At 34.7% G+C, this 16,549-nt stretch overlaps 1 protein-coding gene across 8 annotated transcripts in view; it reads left to right on the top strand.

Annotated features, from left to right (window-relative positions):
- LOC124425553 (lachesin) overlaps positions 1-6,879 on the top strand; it is a 192,610-nt gene extending 185,731 nt beyond the window's left edge. For all 8 annotated transcript variants that reach the window (XM_046966037.1, XM_046966044.1, XM_046966039.1 and 5 more), the window contains one exon: positions 1,437-6,879. In XM_046966037.1, the coding sequence (XP_046821993.1) occupies positions 1,437-1,534 (98 nt within the window). In that variant the 3' untranslated portion in view covers positions 1,535-6,879. The remainder of the gene's footprint in view (positions 1-1,436) is intronic.
- Positions 6,880-16,549: the final 9,670 nt, after the last annotated feature.

The raw sequence follows: 16,549 nt of genomic DNA on the forward strand, positions 1-16,549 counted from the left end.
GAAGTAATCGCAACGATATCTAATAAAGTATTCGAATATCTCGTTTCCACCATGATTCGACGTAAAATTCAATTTCATCCTCTTAGACGCAATTAGATGGTGCTAATCGAATTAAATGTAGTTCAACCGTAGATGGGTAAAGACAGAAGAGGATCATGGATTAACAAAAGTATCATAAGCTTTATATTAATCCGATCTAGTTCTTAAGTGTTACATATGTGTATATATGTGTCTGTGTATATATACATACATATATGTATATATATATATATATATATATATATATATATATATATATATATTCGACTTCCTTTTACTTTGTCTATCGCCTGACTAATCTTTTCATTCGTTCTGATACTCACCTAGCTTCTCGAAAGTCATCTTTTCGATGAGTGTAATCATTTGACCGAATCAGAATCGAACTTTCGATCGTGATCAATTTCTACGATTCCATCTCACTTATCGTCTTATCTGTCGTCACATCCCTGTCGTCAAAGAATCCTCAATAAGAAAGGGACTGTGATAAAAGTGAGATAAACTATTCGGCTAACTTTTCATTTATACGTCAGCGCTAAAAGATATCTTCTCGTAGGGGAACGAGAAAGAAATCGTAAGAAATAAGGGTCGACGTTGGAATTGTGCTAGTGACCAACCAACTCTTCTATATCAACCTTCAAATCCATAAATCGATTTGAAAAGTCGCCAACTAGTTTGACAAAAGAGCGATCCTGTAGTTTTCTCGCAATAACAGACACTCGACGCCTCGGTTCTCTCGGCTTTTCCGAACTTTCGGCTAAACTTTTCCCGTAGAAATATTGTTTTAGACTGTTTTCGAAAAGTAGCCTTTCGCGCATATGGCCTTGTACCTACGTACGTACGTACGTACGTGCGTACACGTGTACGTACACTTGCCAACTTTACACATATATACATGTTGGCTAGCTCATCCACGTAGACGTACGAACACATACACATTCTTCACAATGGAGTAATAGTAATACTTTGTAACTCGTTCGGAAGCGAAACGTTCGCGAGAAATAAAAGAACTCAACGCTCGCTAAAGGGATGAGAAAAAGGGAAAAAGTTTTCGAGACCGAACTCTTTTCCCTTTCTCATTCTATGCGTGAAATCTTTTAACGGCCATTAAACTCACTGCTCATCCTCTCCTTCCTCCGGAGAAAAGTTTTTTCCCTTCTTTCGACGTAGGTACTTGCTTCGATTATTCCATTAAAAAAAAAAAAAAAGAAAAAAAAAAAGAAAAAAAGAAACAGAAACGGAACACGATAAAAAGAGACAAAATAATATATCTACTATCTACTACGAAACTTAATGAACGAAAATTTAAATGAATGAAATTAAATTAAAGATTAAAAAGCCTATTGATAAATAGATGATATGTATATGTGAAAATAAATTAATGAAAGATATTATTACAGGAGAAAATCCAGCGGCGATGCAGCACGGTGGATGCGGCAGCTCAAGGGCAGCATTGGTCCTCATCATTCTTGCGACATTGTCATCGCTTTCAAGGTGACCGTGAGGATTTTGCGCTGCTACGTAACTTCGCGATACGAATGGTGCTAATTAACTTTGTCACGTGAGCGATGACATCGGAATCGTTCGAAACGAGATGAAGATGGAAAATTAACGAAAAGATACAATTTTTAGCACAAGAAGAAAGATGATAATAAAAAATTCAAGAACGGAAGGATCTCGTTCGGATGCCGAGTGTCCACCGTGTTCCTTTCAGTAATTTCATGATAAAAGAAAAACGTTCGAATCAGAATTAAGTTAATAAACCTTGTTCGAATTCGCTGCGTGGTAAATCTAAATCTTATATATATATATATATATATATATATATATATATATATATATATATATATATATACATAATATCCTGAAAACCCAAGAACTATCCTTAAACGAGCTCAGAGCAACGAAATTTCATTTCCTGCGTTCATGACCAAAAATCGTATGAACGCTTATATCGATCGCGATCTTATGCAATGCACGCGTGTGAAAACTTGACGAAAACGGCACGTTCCGAAATCGTTGCGAGCACATTTTATCTTCGCCCAATACGAGGGATAAAATAATAATAATAATAATAATAATAATAATAATAATAATAATAATAATAATAATAATAATAATAATAATAATAATAATAATAATAATAATAAATAATAATAATAATAATAATAATAAATAATAATAATAATAATAATAATAATAATAATAATAATAATAATAATAATAATAATAATAATAAATAAAAGAATGGACGTCGAGTGACTGGACATCCGACACTGATATATTATATATACACATATTATAGATATATATATATATATAAACACATACAAATACACCCACGCATACACACATACACATCGCATTTTGTATGTACACATACTCGTTCGTGTCACGAAAAAAATCGTGATTCGAAAATGAAAGAATGGAGAGAACGAATTGGAATCGAACGCGAACGGACGGATAGACGCCGTTGTCAATTTTTCTTAGTCTTCTTTAATTAATAAGGAAAAAATGTTCCTTTTTTCTTTTCATTAATTCTTCCTTATCGACTTTTTTACTCCAAACTCGTTGATAAAAGTGTCTGCAATATCGTACGTAATGAAAGAAATAAAAACGAAATAATAATGTTTGGTCGTATTAAATTTATGATCGGCATTAGCAATTCAACATATCAACACGATTTTCAACGTTACTACATAGATACGTATCGAAGAGTAAATTTTTCCATATCGAGATTAATGTAGGCCACGAGGTTTGATTCAGGATCGAGAATTCATTAAGAGAAATTTCAATGAAATACTTAGATCGAATCTCGAATGAGAATTTTTTTTAACGGGTTCACAAGTTACAAACCAAACGACCAAGCTTAGCGAAATAATAATTCGCCGTAAATATACGAGCTTTCTTCGATCCATCGTAAAATTTTAGATTCCCTTGTACTAAACCTTGTATCCGAATCCTGTACTAACGTTTAAGCTATGTAAATATGCTTTCCTCGTACGCGGGTAGGTATTACAAATTTAGCACTTTGATTATCGGCCCGTTCACGAAGAACAATCATTTTTGCAAATGTAACGGAAGTTATGTTATAGATTTTCAATGATTTCGTAAAGCTCAATTGATCTAGCCCGTATATATCGTTATATTCCTCATTAGATGAATTGAACTTTTTGAGAGAAAAAGAAAAGAGAAAGAGAGAGAGGGAGAGAGAGAGAGAGAGAGAGAGAGAAGGAGAGAAAAAGAGACTAAAAAAATATTATTTTCGAAGATAAAATAATACGATAATAATCCGTCGAACGAGTGACTGGTTCTCGTCAATGTCATTGGGTATGAATTAATCGTAGTTAGTTACACGATTTATCGGCGAGTACGGGGAGGGGGGAAAGGCTTGTAAATTAATCGGCGCCTGTCGACCGAACGTCGTTTCTCGTTCGTGCCAAATACGAAGTATTTTAGGGGAAATGAAAGGTCATCGATCCGGGCTCTGATTAACGCGACAAATTATTCGACATATATATGTATGCACACACGTATGTATGTATGTATGTATGTATGTACGTATGTATGTATGTATGTATGTATGTAAGTATGTATGCACGTATGTATGTATGTATGTAAGTATGTATATATCTCTGTGTGCATATCCTTGTGTGTATGTAATGGATGTCGGACGATATTAATATAAAAAATTTAATGGTTACTCGGAGCTTTGAAGTCAAACTCGAAAGAACTCAGTATTTCTAGAATTTCAGAGCTGCCGGATCGATCGTGAAAGACCATGCAAGATAGGTAGGTAGGTAGATACATAACTAGATAGATAGATAGGTAGATATGTAGGTAGTTAGGTAGGTAGGTAGTAGATAGGTAGGTAGATAGGTAGGTAGCAACATACCAGGAATAGATAGATGCAAAATACAGTACACGCTTGTTCGTCAAGATCAAAGGAATCAGTAAAATAAAGAAGACGAAAATGAAAATTGATAAGAAAATTATAATAACTCGCAGAGGTTTTGTACGTTTCCTTCGCGATTGGATATTTTTCTTTTTCTTTAGCTTTTTTTTTCTCGTTCTTTTTTTTTTATATCAAAAAAACCTTCGATCATTACTCAAACAAATGAATTTCATACGAAGAAACATTACCGTATAGATAGAATATTGTTCGCATTATTTGATAATGATGAAAATCGAACATCGATCATGTGCCTCGAGTTTATTCGATTATATTGTTAGCATTATTTCGTTGGCCAGGAAGAAAAACTGTTGGGAAATCGAACGTAATCGTCGCTCGTATCGACCATGAGAATGAATCGTTAAGTAGACTCCACGACAATGACGTACGGACCGTTAAATCGGTCGGATGTCCCGTTTTCATCTCTCTCTCTCTCTCTCTTTACTCCCTCTTTCCCCCTCTTTTTCTCTCTCGTTCTATTCTCGTACCAAGGACCCCACCACTGTTCCATTTCTCACCCACCTCAAACCCATATAATACGATAATTTAACGGGAGGCATTATTGAACGTTGCAGCTGCAAAATATTTCAACGGGCTCGGGAAAGCCGTCGCGCAACAACCACATCCGCCGGTAGCAGTGGCAGTGTTCGTGATAAATTTAATTATTACGCCGCTCCACGGTTATCCGCCGCGGTCGAATAACGAAAAATCGGACTTCTCTTTCTCTGAAACTATCTGTCTGTCTCCACCCTCCTCTCTCTCTCTCTCTCTCTCTCTCTCTCTCTCTCTCTCTCTCTCTCTCTCACTTTCGTACGTTTCTTTTTCTCCTTTCCTCCATAAATGAAACCATCCTTCCGAAAGTTTATATTTGATGTCATAAATTTTCAATCTTATCTCGATTACATGAAGAAATTTCAACTTTTCATAACGACGTTCTCCCTTTGATAAATATTAGAGTAAAAGAAATGGCTTTCCCCGCGATTAAATGTTTTCTTTCTTCTTGAAACGAAAATTGCAAGTTTTTCTGTATTCTTAAATAAAATTTTTCTCGCGTATACACGAACTGAAATAATAATTCTACACAATTTTTCATTCGATAGCAGAGAGATGGGGGAAGGGAGGGAGGGCGATGAGGGGAAGGTAAATATAGTAGATATGTACGAATGGTTTTATGGTATTTAAAAAAAGACTCGTTAAAAGGAACAAAACGATGCATACTCTAAATTCGTATTGTTATTTCATCGATTAAAACGAAATAACCGAACAAACGTAAAATAACGATCCACTTGGGAATATTAAATATCACGATTTTTTATATACACTTAACGGGCTTTTGATAGGGCGCTGAACATATCGAAAATGTCGACAACCAAAATTGTTTTTCTTTGAGAGATAAAAACGACTATGAAACGACTAGTGAAAATTTTCAATTCACGCTATCGCTGTAGTCAAACGCGATCTACGAGATTGTATCGCCAAGAAGAGAATCGTAAGGTGTTGGGTAAGGGGAGAAAGAGATAACGGGTAGGTAGATAGGTAGATATCGCCATTGATACGATAGCTCGATAGTGTTGGAGAAAACGTAGAGAGACAAGTAGAAGATATGGCACGGCACGATACGCGGACAACGACGCTCATAACGAGTTAATGGGGTTTTATAGAAGCTACGATGGAGGTGATCGAGTTTAGAGAGCTGAAATCCCGTTCGAGTTCTCTCTCTCTTTCTCTCTCTTTGTCTCTGTGTTTCTATATTTCTCTTTATCTAGATAATACATATATAGATAGAGATAGATACAGTGACTCTCGATTCGATCTTCGATTCTTCCTGCTCTTGTGAGAATAGTCTTTGTTTACTCGTCGTTTCGTTTATCTTCCCTGTTATTTCCTTTCCTTACGACATTACAGAGCGTAAAGAGTATCAACGGTACGACGTTAAACTTCATTCCAATTTACGTTTATCCCTTGAGGAACAGATGAAACGATATATATTTATCGATCGATTGAGTTTCGTTTATCAAAGATAGAGAAGAAACCATGTTAATGAAAGACGGACTGTGACAACTTTTCGATATTAAATTCATAGAATCGATTTTCTGAATGGCTCTTGACTTTTTCTTCTTCTGTTTTTATTTATTTTTCTTTTTTTTTTCACACGTGTACGCCACGTAAGAATAAATTCGTTACTTAAGTAAGTTTAAAAGTCGAATGATATGGAAGAATGATTACGAGAACAATTATCTAACAATTAAACGAACCTGTTTACGACGTCGATGTGTCCGTGCGTTTGATGAAAAAAAAAAGAAAAAAGAAAGAAAAAAAAAGAAAAAAGTAAAAAAAAACGATACAAAAAAAAAAGAAAAGAAACACAAAAATAACAAAATCAAGAGAAAAAGGAAGAACGATATGAAAACTCTGGTGAAAGGTGTAAAATTTTTTTGGCAATATTAAAGTCGTTGATCGATAATCATACTTCGCGTCATGCCCATAGCAATGTATTCGTAAAAATAAACGATAAAATGGACGAGTTGAGATCTTCTAATAAAGCATTGTAATTTGTTGGCACTAATAATGATCATTAAGCGGTTAAGCTGGGCGAACGATTGTGTCTGTGTGTGTGTGTGTGTGTGTGTGTGTGTGTGTGTACGTGTGTGTGAAAGAGAGAAAGAGAGAAAGAGAGAAAGAGAAAGAAAGAGAGGGAGAATATGTTTTCGTGTGTGTTTGGGTACAAATGCGTATGATCATACGAAAAAGAAAACAAGAGTAAAAAGTTCGATGGAATGATAACGTGAAAGGTCAAGAGAACGAAATAGAAAATCCATTTAATGTCGATATTCGCTGTTCACTATTTGTAAGATTCGGGAGGAGAATACAATAAAATTCATAGTACTTAATTTTTCCATGATTTTCATTCTATCTATATAATAATTTCTTCTTTCTTATCCAACAGTCCATAAACTCGTAATTTCTTCGATAACGGTAAGTTGATAATTTTCAAAGCATATTTATCGTCTAACATATCCTGCATGCATATCTTTTCTTTTTTTTTTTTTTTTTTAATCTAACTAATAACATTAATTTTCCTTTTTTCTTTTCATAATAAAAAATACAAAAGAAAGATCCCCGTTTTAATTCGTAGTCGAGTATCATATCGACTAATCTCATTTCATCTAAGCTCTTTTATATAACTTTAAACGTAACGAAGAATATAAAGTAATTAATGAAAGAGAAAGAATTATGGAGGAAAAGATCAAAGAGTTTTGCAAGTTCATGGTGTATCTTATCAGACTTCGTTCAATCCTAATTCCAAAAGAGTTATCATGATCGTTAAAGCTTTTCTCTTTTTCTGTTCCTCTCTCTCTCTCTCTCTCTCTCTTTCTTTCTCTTTTCTTTCTCATTCCTTTCAAGAAAAGATTAAAGAGAATTTATGTTAATAATATACGTTTTGTCAAAATCCTCTTTATAATACCCGAGAAATGTCAACGTTTTGCTTCGTTATCACGCGATATTCGAAAAGCCGTTCTGCACTGTTTCAGTTTTACTCGAGTGAGGTAAGTAAGAGAAGGACAACGGGAATGAGAATACGGTTGATGCTTTGTACTTCGAAGTCGATTCGAAGTATCTCTACCGAGTGATAAACTCGCGAATGAGTCAGACCTGTTGTAATAGTCCTTGCAATAGACGGAAGATGAAACTTCGACGAATATTACAACCGTGAAGCGGAAAGTGTCGCTAGAAGGGAATCGAGAGGTTGTTTTGATCTCTTATCACCGACAGCTGCCGATTTTAAATATCCCATGCGCGTCTTTGTATGTTCCGGAGTTAGCGAAGATTCAGGAAACATTGATCTATACTACTGACTGACTTTCTCGTTATTTACTTCGTTACGTTAAGAATAAAGTTCATCATTTCGTCGACTTGTTCTACTTACTAACTTCATTGTTGACCTACAATAGCTAAAGTTAAAACTTATTCCATCGTTTGATTAATTTATGATATTGTCCTTATTTATTTTTCTTTCTTCTTTTTTTTTTCTTTTTTTTTTATATCACTGACCCGTATTACTCTTAAATATACCAATTCTATTATACTATACTACTGATATTCTAATCCTCGATTTGTACTACTACTCGAAGCACTGATATTAATCTATTATTAGATTATTCTTAAGGTTCATCGAAACATTGATTTCGTATTATTGATATTTATTCGATTCAAACAATACTTTCGATTAACAATAACTATCTTAAGTCTAGCTACTTTATCTAAAGTGATTTTGTTAGAAGAGACGTATAATTTAGTATAGTTTGCGTTTCAACGTTATCGTGCTTGAAACACTTGTACTTTCTTTAAGAGTGAGAGAGAGAGAGAGAGAGAGGGAAAGAGAGAGAGAGAAAACACAAGGCTTTCGACGCGTTGCGAGAGCATAGCTCACCGTAAGAGCGGTAAATCAGAAGAACGCGTTTACCGGTCGTACGCGGTGAAAATGTTGGAGGTGAAGGGTTACACGTTGAAGTATGTTCCCGACCCTAGCCGGACGAGGGTACGACGAGAGAAATCGTACACGCGAAGCACGCACGTGTTATTCGTTCCGCGGCCGGCCTGGCTGTTATTTCGTTTTCTCCTCGTAATTTCTCGGCCGTCCTTCCGGCAAGAGCAATGCTTCTTTCACGTTCGTTAGCCAAACCTACGTCACGAGGTTTCTGCATCAAAAGTTCAACCCGGTTACGTCCAATGTTAAAGTTTATATTTATTATTTCTCCTTTCTTCTTCTCCTTTCTTTTCTCCAAATTCTTTCAAGTTTCACGATAAATATTATTATTACGTATAACAAATCGTAAATATGTTATAAATTTATTGAGATAGCTAATTTTTGATCGTATCGAATCAATTTTGCAATGATTCAATTTCAAATGTTGTCAATTATTTTAACACGGTGATTGACGAACATTGACAAGTACATTAAAATGCGATCTTTTTTTTTTTTATCTTCACTGTAATATCAGCTGGTATCATTGTATCAATAAAAGTCAATATAATACCTATTTATAACTTTTTTAATTTGTTTTCTTTTTTTTTATGAGTTTGGAAAGTTTTTTGATAAAGTTTCATTCGTGCAAAAATTTTTCAAATAACAAATTGGAAAATATAAGGACTATGAAGGAACTATGAACTGTCATATTAGTCGATACTAGTCAATATTAATAACTGTCAATTATAGTTTCTCAATAATAGACAAAATAAAACAAGTAAGGTTTCATAAAGTTGGAGGCTTATTAAACGTTGAAATTTTCTTATCCTTTTTTTTATCTTGTATTTGGAAATAAAAGAAAAAGGAGACATTTTATTCATTTTATATTATATTTACATATGTTTGTGATATACTCTGTGTATTTACTAAAGTTCATCGAAAGAAGAGTATATTCTCATCCGTATATTTTATATTTGTTTAAATGCAAAATAAGTATAGATTACAGTTGAACGCGACGAGTAAGTTCTTTGAGAAGAGAAAATGAAAAATATCTCACGTTTCTCTATGACTCTACCTGTTTTATTTGTGGCATCCTTCTATCCCCCTTCGGATCGCGTGACGTAAAAGTTGCACTGTTTGCTAAAGCAAGGGAAAAGATAGAAGAGGGATGTATGCTTCGTCATAATTTTGCATTGCGGTAGCACGTAGTCCGCCACGTCGCACGTGGAATCTCACGGTGCATACCGTTACCGGGTTATGCATCATTCTCCCCTTTAGCTGAGAAAAAAAGGAAATAGAGAAAGAAGATGAGAAAACTAACTTATTAACGTAAAGAAAAGAAAAGAAAATAAAGGAGATTAAGAAAGAGAAAGAGAGAGAAAGAGAGAGAAAGAGAGAAAGAGAGAGAGAGAGAGAGAGAGAGAGAAAGAAGTTACGGCAATACGGCTGGCATTGCTATTCGTCGAAAAGTTTCTATTTATTTTTATGCTCGAATATCTAGAAACGTGAAAATACGAGAGTTGTTTGTTTGTGTTATAGCATTCGATCGATATGATATTTAAACAGTGTACATTATTTATCCTTTATTACTATCTTCTTCTTCTTTCCACTTTCATGTTATAAAATTTGATATAGAGGATAGCGATCAAAATATTTTGATAATTTTCGTCGAAAGCTAACGGAATCGTTAGATTCAGACAAGCTCATATTCATTTACGAAGGACCTAGAATATATGAGAGTTAAACCGTATGCGTAGCCAGTATATAACGTACCTACGTATCAGTCAGCCTACTAGCATGTAGATTCAAGCGTGGATGTTTACATATGTGTTGCGAACACGTGCGTATGTGTACGTGTGTGTGAGGCATGGATGCGTCATTACAACGTATATCGTCCGTACGGGTCAACACGTCGACAGTGAACGTCCATTACTCCATCAAACCTTGGTCATTGTCGACAGATCCGTCCACCGCCAATTTGCCAACAATAGCGATACTACGTGCGTATAAACAGGTTGTCTCTTTGACTGTCCGCAAATGGGATACTCCCCTCGAGTAGATGCACCCATCCCACTATCAAGACTATATCCATCCATCCATCTATCCATCCATCCATCCATCCATCCATCTATCTCACCGATAATAGTAGCAGTAGGGTATATCTAATAGCCCTAGCTTTGTTTTTACCAAGCTTTATACTCTTTTAATTCAACGATTTCTCCCATATAACGTGGAAGCTTCGAACATTGAAAAATCGAAAGCATTTCGTGTCCTAGTCCGAGTATTTGATGGTGGAACGATGTACCACTAGAATACCGCTCAGAGAGGTAAAAGTCGTCTCTCTATTTCTCTCTCTCTCTCTCTCTTTCTCTCTTTATTTCTCTCTCTCTCTCTCTCTTTCTCTCTTTATTTCTCTCTCTCTCTCTTTTTTTCTCTCTTTCTCTCTTTCTCCCTCCTTCTCATGACTGTCCCATTTCCATTGAATATTTCAATATATCTGTACGTGTATCACGTCGAGGCAGCAGTAGGTTGTACTCGAGTGGTATTGAATTTCGTTTGCGAGTTTCCGTAGGAAGAAGGGAATTCAAGAAAACTCGTCGTTTTGCTCGGTTGATCGCTTTTGAGAATAGGTACATACATACATACATACATATATATATATATATATATACATATATATATATATATATATATATATATATATATATGTATGTATATATATATAGTTGGTCTTGCTTACTTTCTCATTGAAGTTTGAAGACGTTGACGAATACAAAATCTTGTTGAAAAGCTATTTACTTTCTGACTCATCGACTATATTATACATTAGTTAGTTTCGAAGTATCAAACTCGTCTTCTCGATTCCGACTCAATGGTCAACCCTCGAATGTTTCAGAGTTCAGAGACGTGTCTGTCTTTGGATAAGATCTGGATACATTTGGTGGAAGCTTGGAAAGAGAGAAAATAGAATCGATTCTACGATGTTGCTGAGATGTGCAAATGAGCACGTGCATGAGAGTCCAGTACGCGGATCTTCGGTTAAGTAAACTTACGACCCGCTTTAATCGTAGCGTTTAATCGCGGTAGCTGGATCGCGGGATTAATTATTTTAACCCCCTTAGGCTAAGGTCGAATTAATGGACAGGACACCGCAATGCTACCGCAGCCTCGATAATTCTCTCCGCTCTTCCGTGAATATTCCTCTTCTACTCGTGGAGATGCGTGCCATCATTATATTCTATCGTTTAATCAATCCATTAATAGTAAACTCGTCGATTTTGTGGTAAATTCTATTTCTATGAAATAATTTTCATTTTTATAGGGAATAAAATATATCGTATCGTTTTTTATCTTTTTATTTATTTATTTATTTATTCTTTTTTTTTCTGTAACAGAAAGACAAAAACCTTTTTCATCATCATTATCACTTAAGTTCCGTGTTAAGAACTAGAGCGGAATAAAGATTTTGTCGGATCTTATAGAAGTTGTTTCTCTTCTTTCTTACGTCCATTAACTTGGTCATTCGATTTTCAGAAAGCAGAATACCGTTTCTATTTGGACATTGAATCTCGATCGTTTATCAAGTTCGAGTGGACAGTGCGAAAGCTGACGGCTTAAGCCTCTATTTTATCGGCATTTTTCCTTCGCGAACAAGTCGAGCTTTTAATTCGACTGATTGTCTTCGTGACCGATTGACCCTAGCGAAAACGTTCACTTCGTACCAATGGGAAACATTAAGGAGAAGTATTTTCTATTTGGCGAAACGGCCCTTAGAGAAAATTACTGTTAAAGAATCTTCGACGAAACTTTTCCCGACGCACTTTCCTATATTGAGAAAGTTTCACGATGAGAAACTGGAACGCTCTCGTCTCTTTGCGTGATCCTTTCGCACAAAACGCAAATCTTTTGAATGCTTTCTCAAGAACTCGAGTATCCCATCGTTCGTGGTTTTCATACGTAGTGATTCGTCGATGGAATCGTAGGAAAAATGATTTTCTACGGAAAAAAGGAAAAAAATAGAGAAAAAGTTTCTTCCGTCACATGTTACGTCTATAAGACGAAAAAACATGGCATAATGACGTGATTATTTTACTATAACTTAAATTTCATCCAGGCGAAACTTTGCTTTCGAAAAAGTTAAATGACTTAATTTATAGAAGAAATTTTCGTCCCTGCGATTACTCTAACTTCTTTCCCCCACTTTACTGTTTTTTGCCGATTTTATGTATCAATTGTCTCTGCTAAAGTTACTATTCTGATCGGCATCGATCGAAAAGACGTATTAAAGTTGAAAAGAATACGGCTGATAATTCTTTTTCTTTTCAAGTACTTACGAAGAAATATTACTTTTTCTTTTTATTCTTTTTTTTTGTTTGCGATTTAATTAAAATACTATATTTACGTTTAAGTTTATTGATATTTTATATAACATCTTCTTTCTCTCTTTCTCTCTCTCTCTCTCTCTCTCTCTCTCTTCCCCTCTCTTTCTCTCTCCTCTTTATATTTAAATTTGTATTTGCTCATTTTTTGTTTATATCAAATAAATTACCTGGATGAATTTTTTATATCGTCTCTGAATACTTACAAGCAGCTTTTTCCAATAAACGTCGATGTTTTCTTTTTCTCTTTCTCTCTCTCTACCTCTCTCTCTCTCTCTCTATATCTATCTATCTATCTATCTTTCTATCTCTTTTATTCCTGAACTCATTCGATCACTCGACCTTCGTCTTCTTCGTTTCTTCTCGAAGACGAACCACATCTCCGAGTCGTCGTCTTTTGATTCTTTTTTCTCTTCGTGGCATCACCATGACCGAGGAGATAGCTCGACATTGGAATTTGCAACGAATTTCTTCGTAGCTTGTACCGCTCGCTTAATGAGATTGAATCCGTCCGAACCGTCTGTTGAGAATATAAGAGAGAAAGAGAGAGAAAAAGAAATATATATATATATATATATATATATATATATATATATAGAGAGAGAGAGAGAGAGAGAGAGAGAGAAAGGATTCACTGGATCGCCAGTTCCCCATCGAACAAAGTGCCGTCCTCATACTATCTTCCTTTCTTTTTACTTTTCTTCTATATAGCGTCTTTCAAAACTCTTGCATCTTCTTATCGCGATATCTAAAGGCGAATTAAATCGACTTGAATCAAAATCCTTTCTCCAAGATCATAATCTTCTTACGTGTCTTAAGTTATCTTCAGATCTTTAGCTATATGAGCTGCTATAGAAATGCAGATACACACACACATACACACACACATACGGATACACAAAATCTATTCTTCTTATCTTAATATTACTCTTCGAAAAGAAAAGAAAGAAAAAAAAACTTTAAAACGATACAAGAATCTATGGAAAAGTATTATAGACTTCTGTTTTATCAAGTTCTTTTTATTCACAAATTTTTCTTATGATTCAAGGAAATAAGATTAGTTAGTTTTGAAATAATCCGTAGATCCACGAGAATGATGATTTTTCGATAGTTCGATCGTTTTTTTAAATCGAATCTATTTTTAAGATTTGTGCGATCTACTTGAAAGATATATGATAAGGAAAAAGATGATGCAGAAGAAGAAAGAAGTAAGGGTAGAATGAAAGAATGTATAGCGTTGTTGACGAGACCAACGGAGACGATTAAGCCGGAAATAGGAAAAGAAAAAAATGTTCAAGTATCTTCTATCTTGAGATTTGAAAATTAGCTCGAAAAGCGAACTTATGTTTCCAGAATAGCCAAGCTTAAACTTGGACAAATAGCGAGCTGAGAAATCCTCGTTAACGTGTTAATCTTAACACCAACCCTCTCTCCCTCTCTCTCTCTTTCTTTCGACGTTCGCCCTCTCCAATTATTCTTTTTTCTCATCTCGTTTGTGAGAAACGTTCTTTTGAAGAAATCCGTATTTGTAAACCTCCTCGGAAAAAGTAAATGTACAACCTTTAACGTTCTTCTTTACATTTTAATTTTGAAAGGAACAACCAGTAATTTTTTTCTCATAAAATAACTATCGAGATATAAATGTTCTATCTGCTTATAATGTTTCATTAAAAATGTCTTGTTGTTGAGGAAACATTTTTAGTTTCCTCATTTGTATTATCAAAATACAATATATTTATTTATCTATATTAATATTAAAATAATATACGACAATATATTTATTTATCTATATTAATATTAAAATAATATACGACAATATATTATCGTTATATTATTGTTAATAAAGAAATTCCCTAAGATGATCGAATTTCACGAAGTTCTTATATTATTATTATGTCACATAACATTCGAATCTTCGTTTTTTCGCGTCCGATTATTTCAGGAAAGTCATCGGTCACATTGAATCTTGTGATCCAAAGAATCCGATAGATTTCTAAAGCCAACGAAGAACAATCTCATGGTTCTTGCTTGCGGGTATTACCACAGAAAGAAGTATCTCTTTGCAAGGAGTGTCTCTTATCCGTAACGTTGAGAGACGATCGAGAAAGTCGGTACAAAGCCGGTGAAAAGTGATTGCCGCGAGTCTCTAAAGAAAATCAATTACCTAATAGTACCACCGTTATTGCAACGACATTGATCCACCTAAGGAAAGTTTCTAAAAGTCAAAGACACAATGTTCTACGATCTTTACTCGTATCTACTCGATTTCTTCGTTCGTTGATTCACAATGCGACTACTTTAACGTACAAGTAGAAAGAGTAACAGAATCGACAATCAAGAGACTTACATATCGCATACAGTTTCCTTCTCTTTCAGTACGGTATCCTTGAACGGGATCTTTCTCTTCCATTTGCAAATTAAACGGCCGCGTCCTTGATTTCAATCCCAGTAAACTCAATCTATCGACTTCCATCGCAATGTCTTTAAACTCGCTAACTAGGCGTTTAATCTTAATCGATCTGCCGACCTATCGGACTAGCCGATATATATATATATATATATATATATATATATATATATCGTCATTTTATTCCATTTCTTCCTTCTTCTCTTTCTCTCTCTCTCTCTTTGTCTATTTTTCCTCTTTCGAGATCGCCTGACTGCTTTCTTATTATCCTATCCAACCAATCTCAGCTAGTCTTCTCTTTCCACTGAGCTATTTCCTTTCTCTTTACTTCTTCTCTCTAACCACTTTTTTTCCTCTTCTTTTTCTATTTCTTCTACTACTACTACTACTTTTTCTTCTTCTTCTTTTCCTTCTTCCTTTTCTTTTTCGAGCTTCGAACGATTTCTCGAGCACAACGCCAGCAAGCACATCCTTCCTTCTTTTAAACTCGAAGAGAGTGGCTTCGCGCACTTCTTCTTCTGTCTAGTGCCTTATCTTAATAGGTCGCCTCGGCAATCGAAAGTTTAGTTATTATCGCGCCCGTTGTCGCTTCCATTTCGTGAGCTCCGCGGAAAATCCTATGGAAATATGGCGGTAGATAGGACCTGTGGAAATTACTGGCACAGCGAGCACGACATATGACCTAGACTTTGCCCGACAAAGTGTCTTGAACTTCCGGCACGATCATCATGTGGAAGTCCACGAAAAAGGTTTACCTCAATTTTCATCCCTCTTTCTCATTTACTATTTTGTTTGCTTGCTAGTCACGATTTATAGTCATGATTCGAAATTATGCAGAATTAAGAAAAGTTAGAAACATTTTTTTTCTCTTTTTTTCGTTTCGCTTATTCTTTTTTCTTTTTTCTTTTCTTTTTTTTTTTATCTTGTTGTTAATGTAAACACTGCCATTCGTAAGTTAAAATTTAATGCTGCAGGTTGAAAGGTAAAAATAAACAAATGTGTTCCGTTATAAATTTATTTTCTACATTAAAATATGCGTAGAACGTATACATGTTATAAATTTGTATAAATGATATTATGCATAATATTAAAATTTTTACTCCACAATTTCAAAATCATTATTGAAAGTCCAATAATAACAGTTTTATTATAATTATAATTATAATTATATTTTAATTTATTTTACATAATCAAAAAAGGAATTTCTAACGAATAATAAACAGAGCGATGATTAGCTGTTTGATGAAAAACAACGACAGTCTCGGTAAAACTTTAATCTTGGAAAAAGATTGCTCTCTTCGTTAATG

The sequence above is a fragment of the Vespa crabro genome, chromosome 7 (assembly GCF_910589235.1).
Source record: "Vespa crabro chromosome 7, iyVesCrab1.2, whole genome shotgun sequence".
In the NCBI taxonomy this organism is placed as follows: domain Eukaryota; kingdom Metazoa; phylum Arthropoda; class Insecta; order Hymenoptera; family Vespidae; genus Vespa; species Vespa crabro.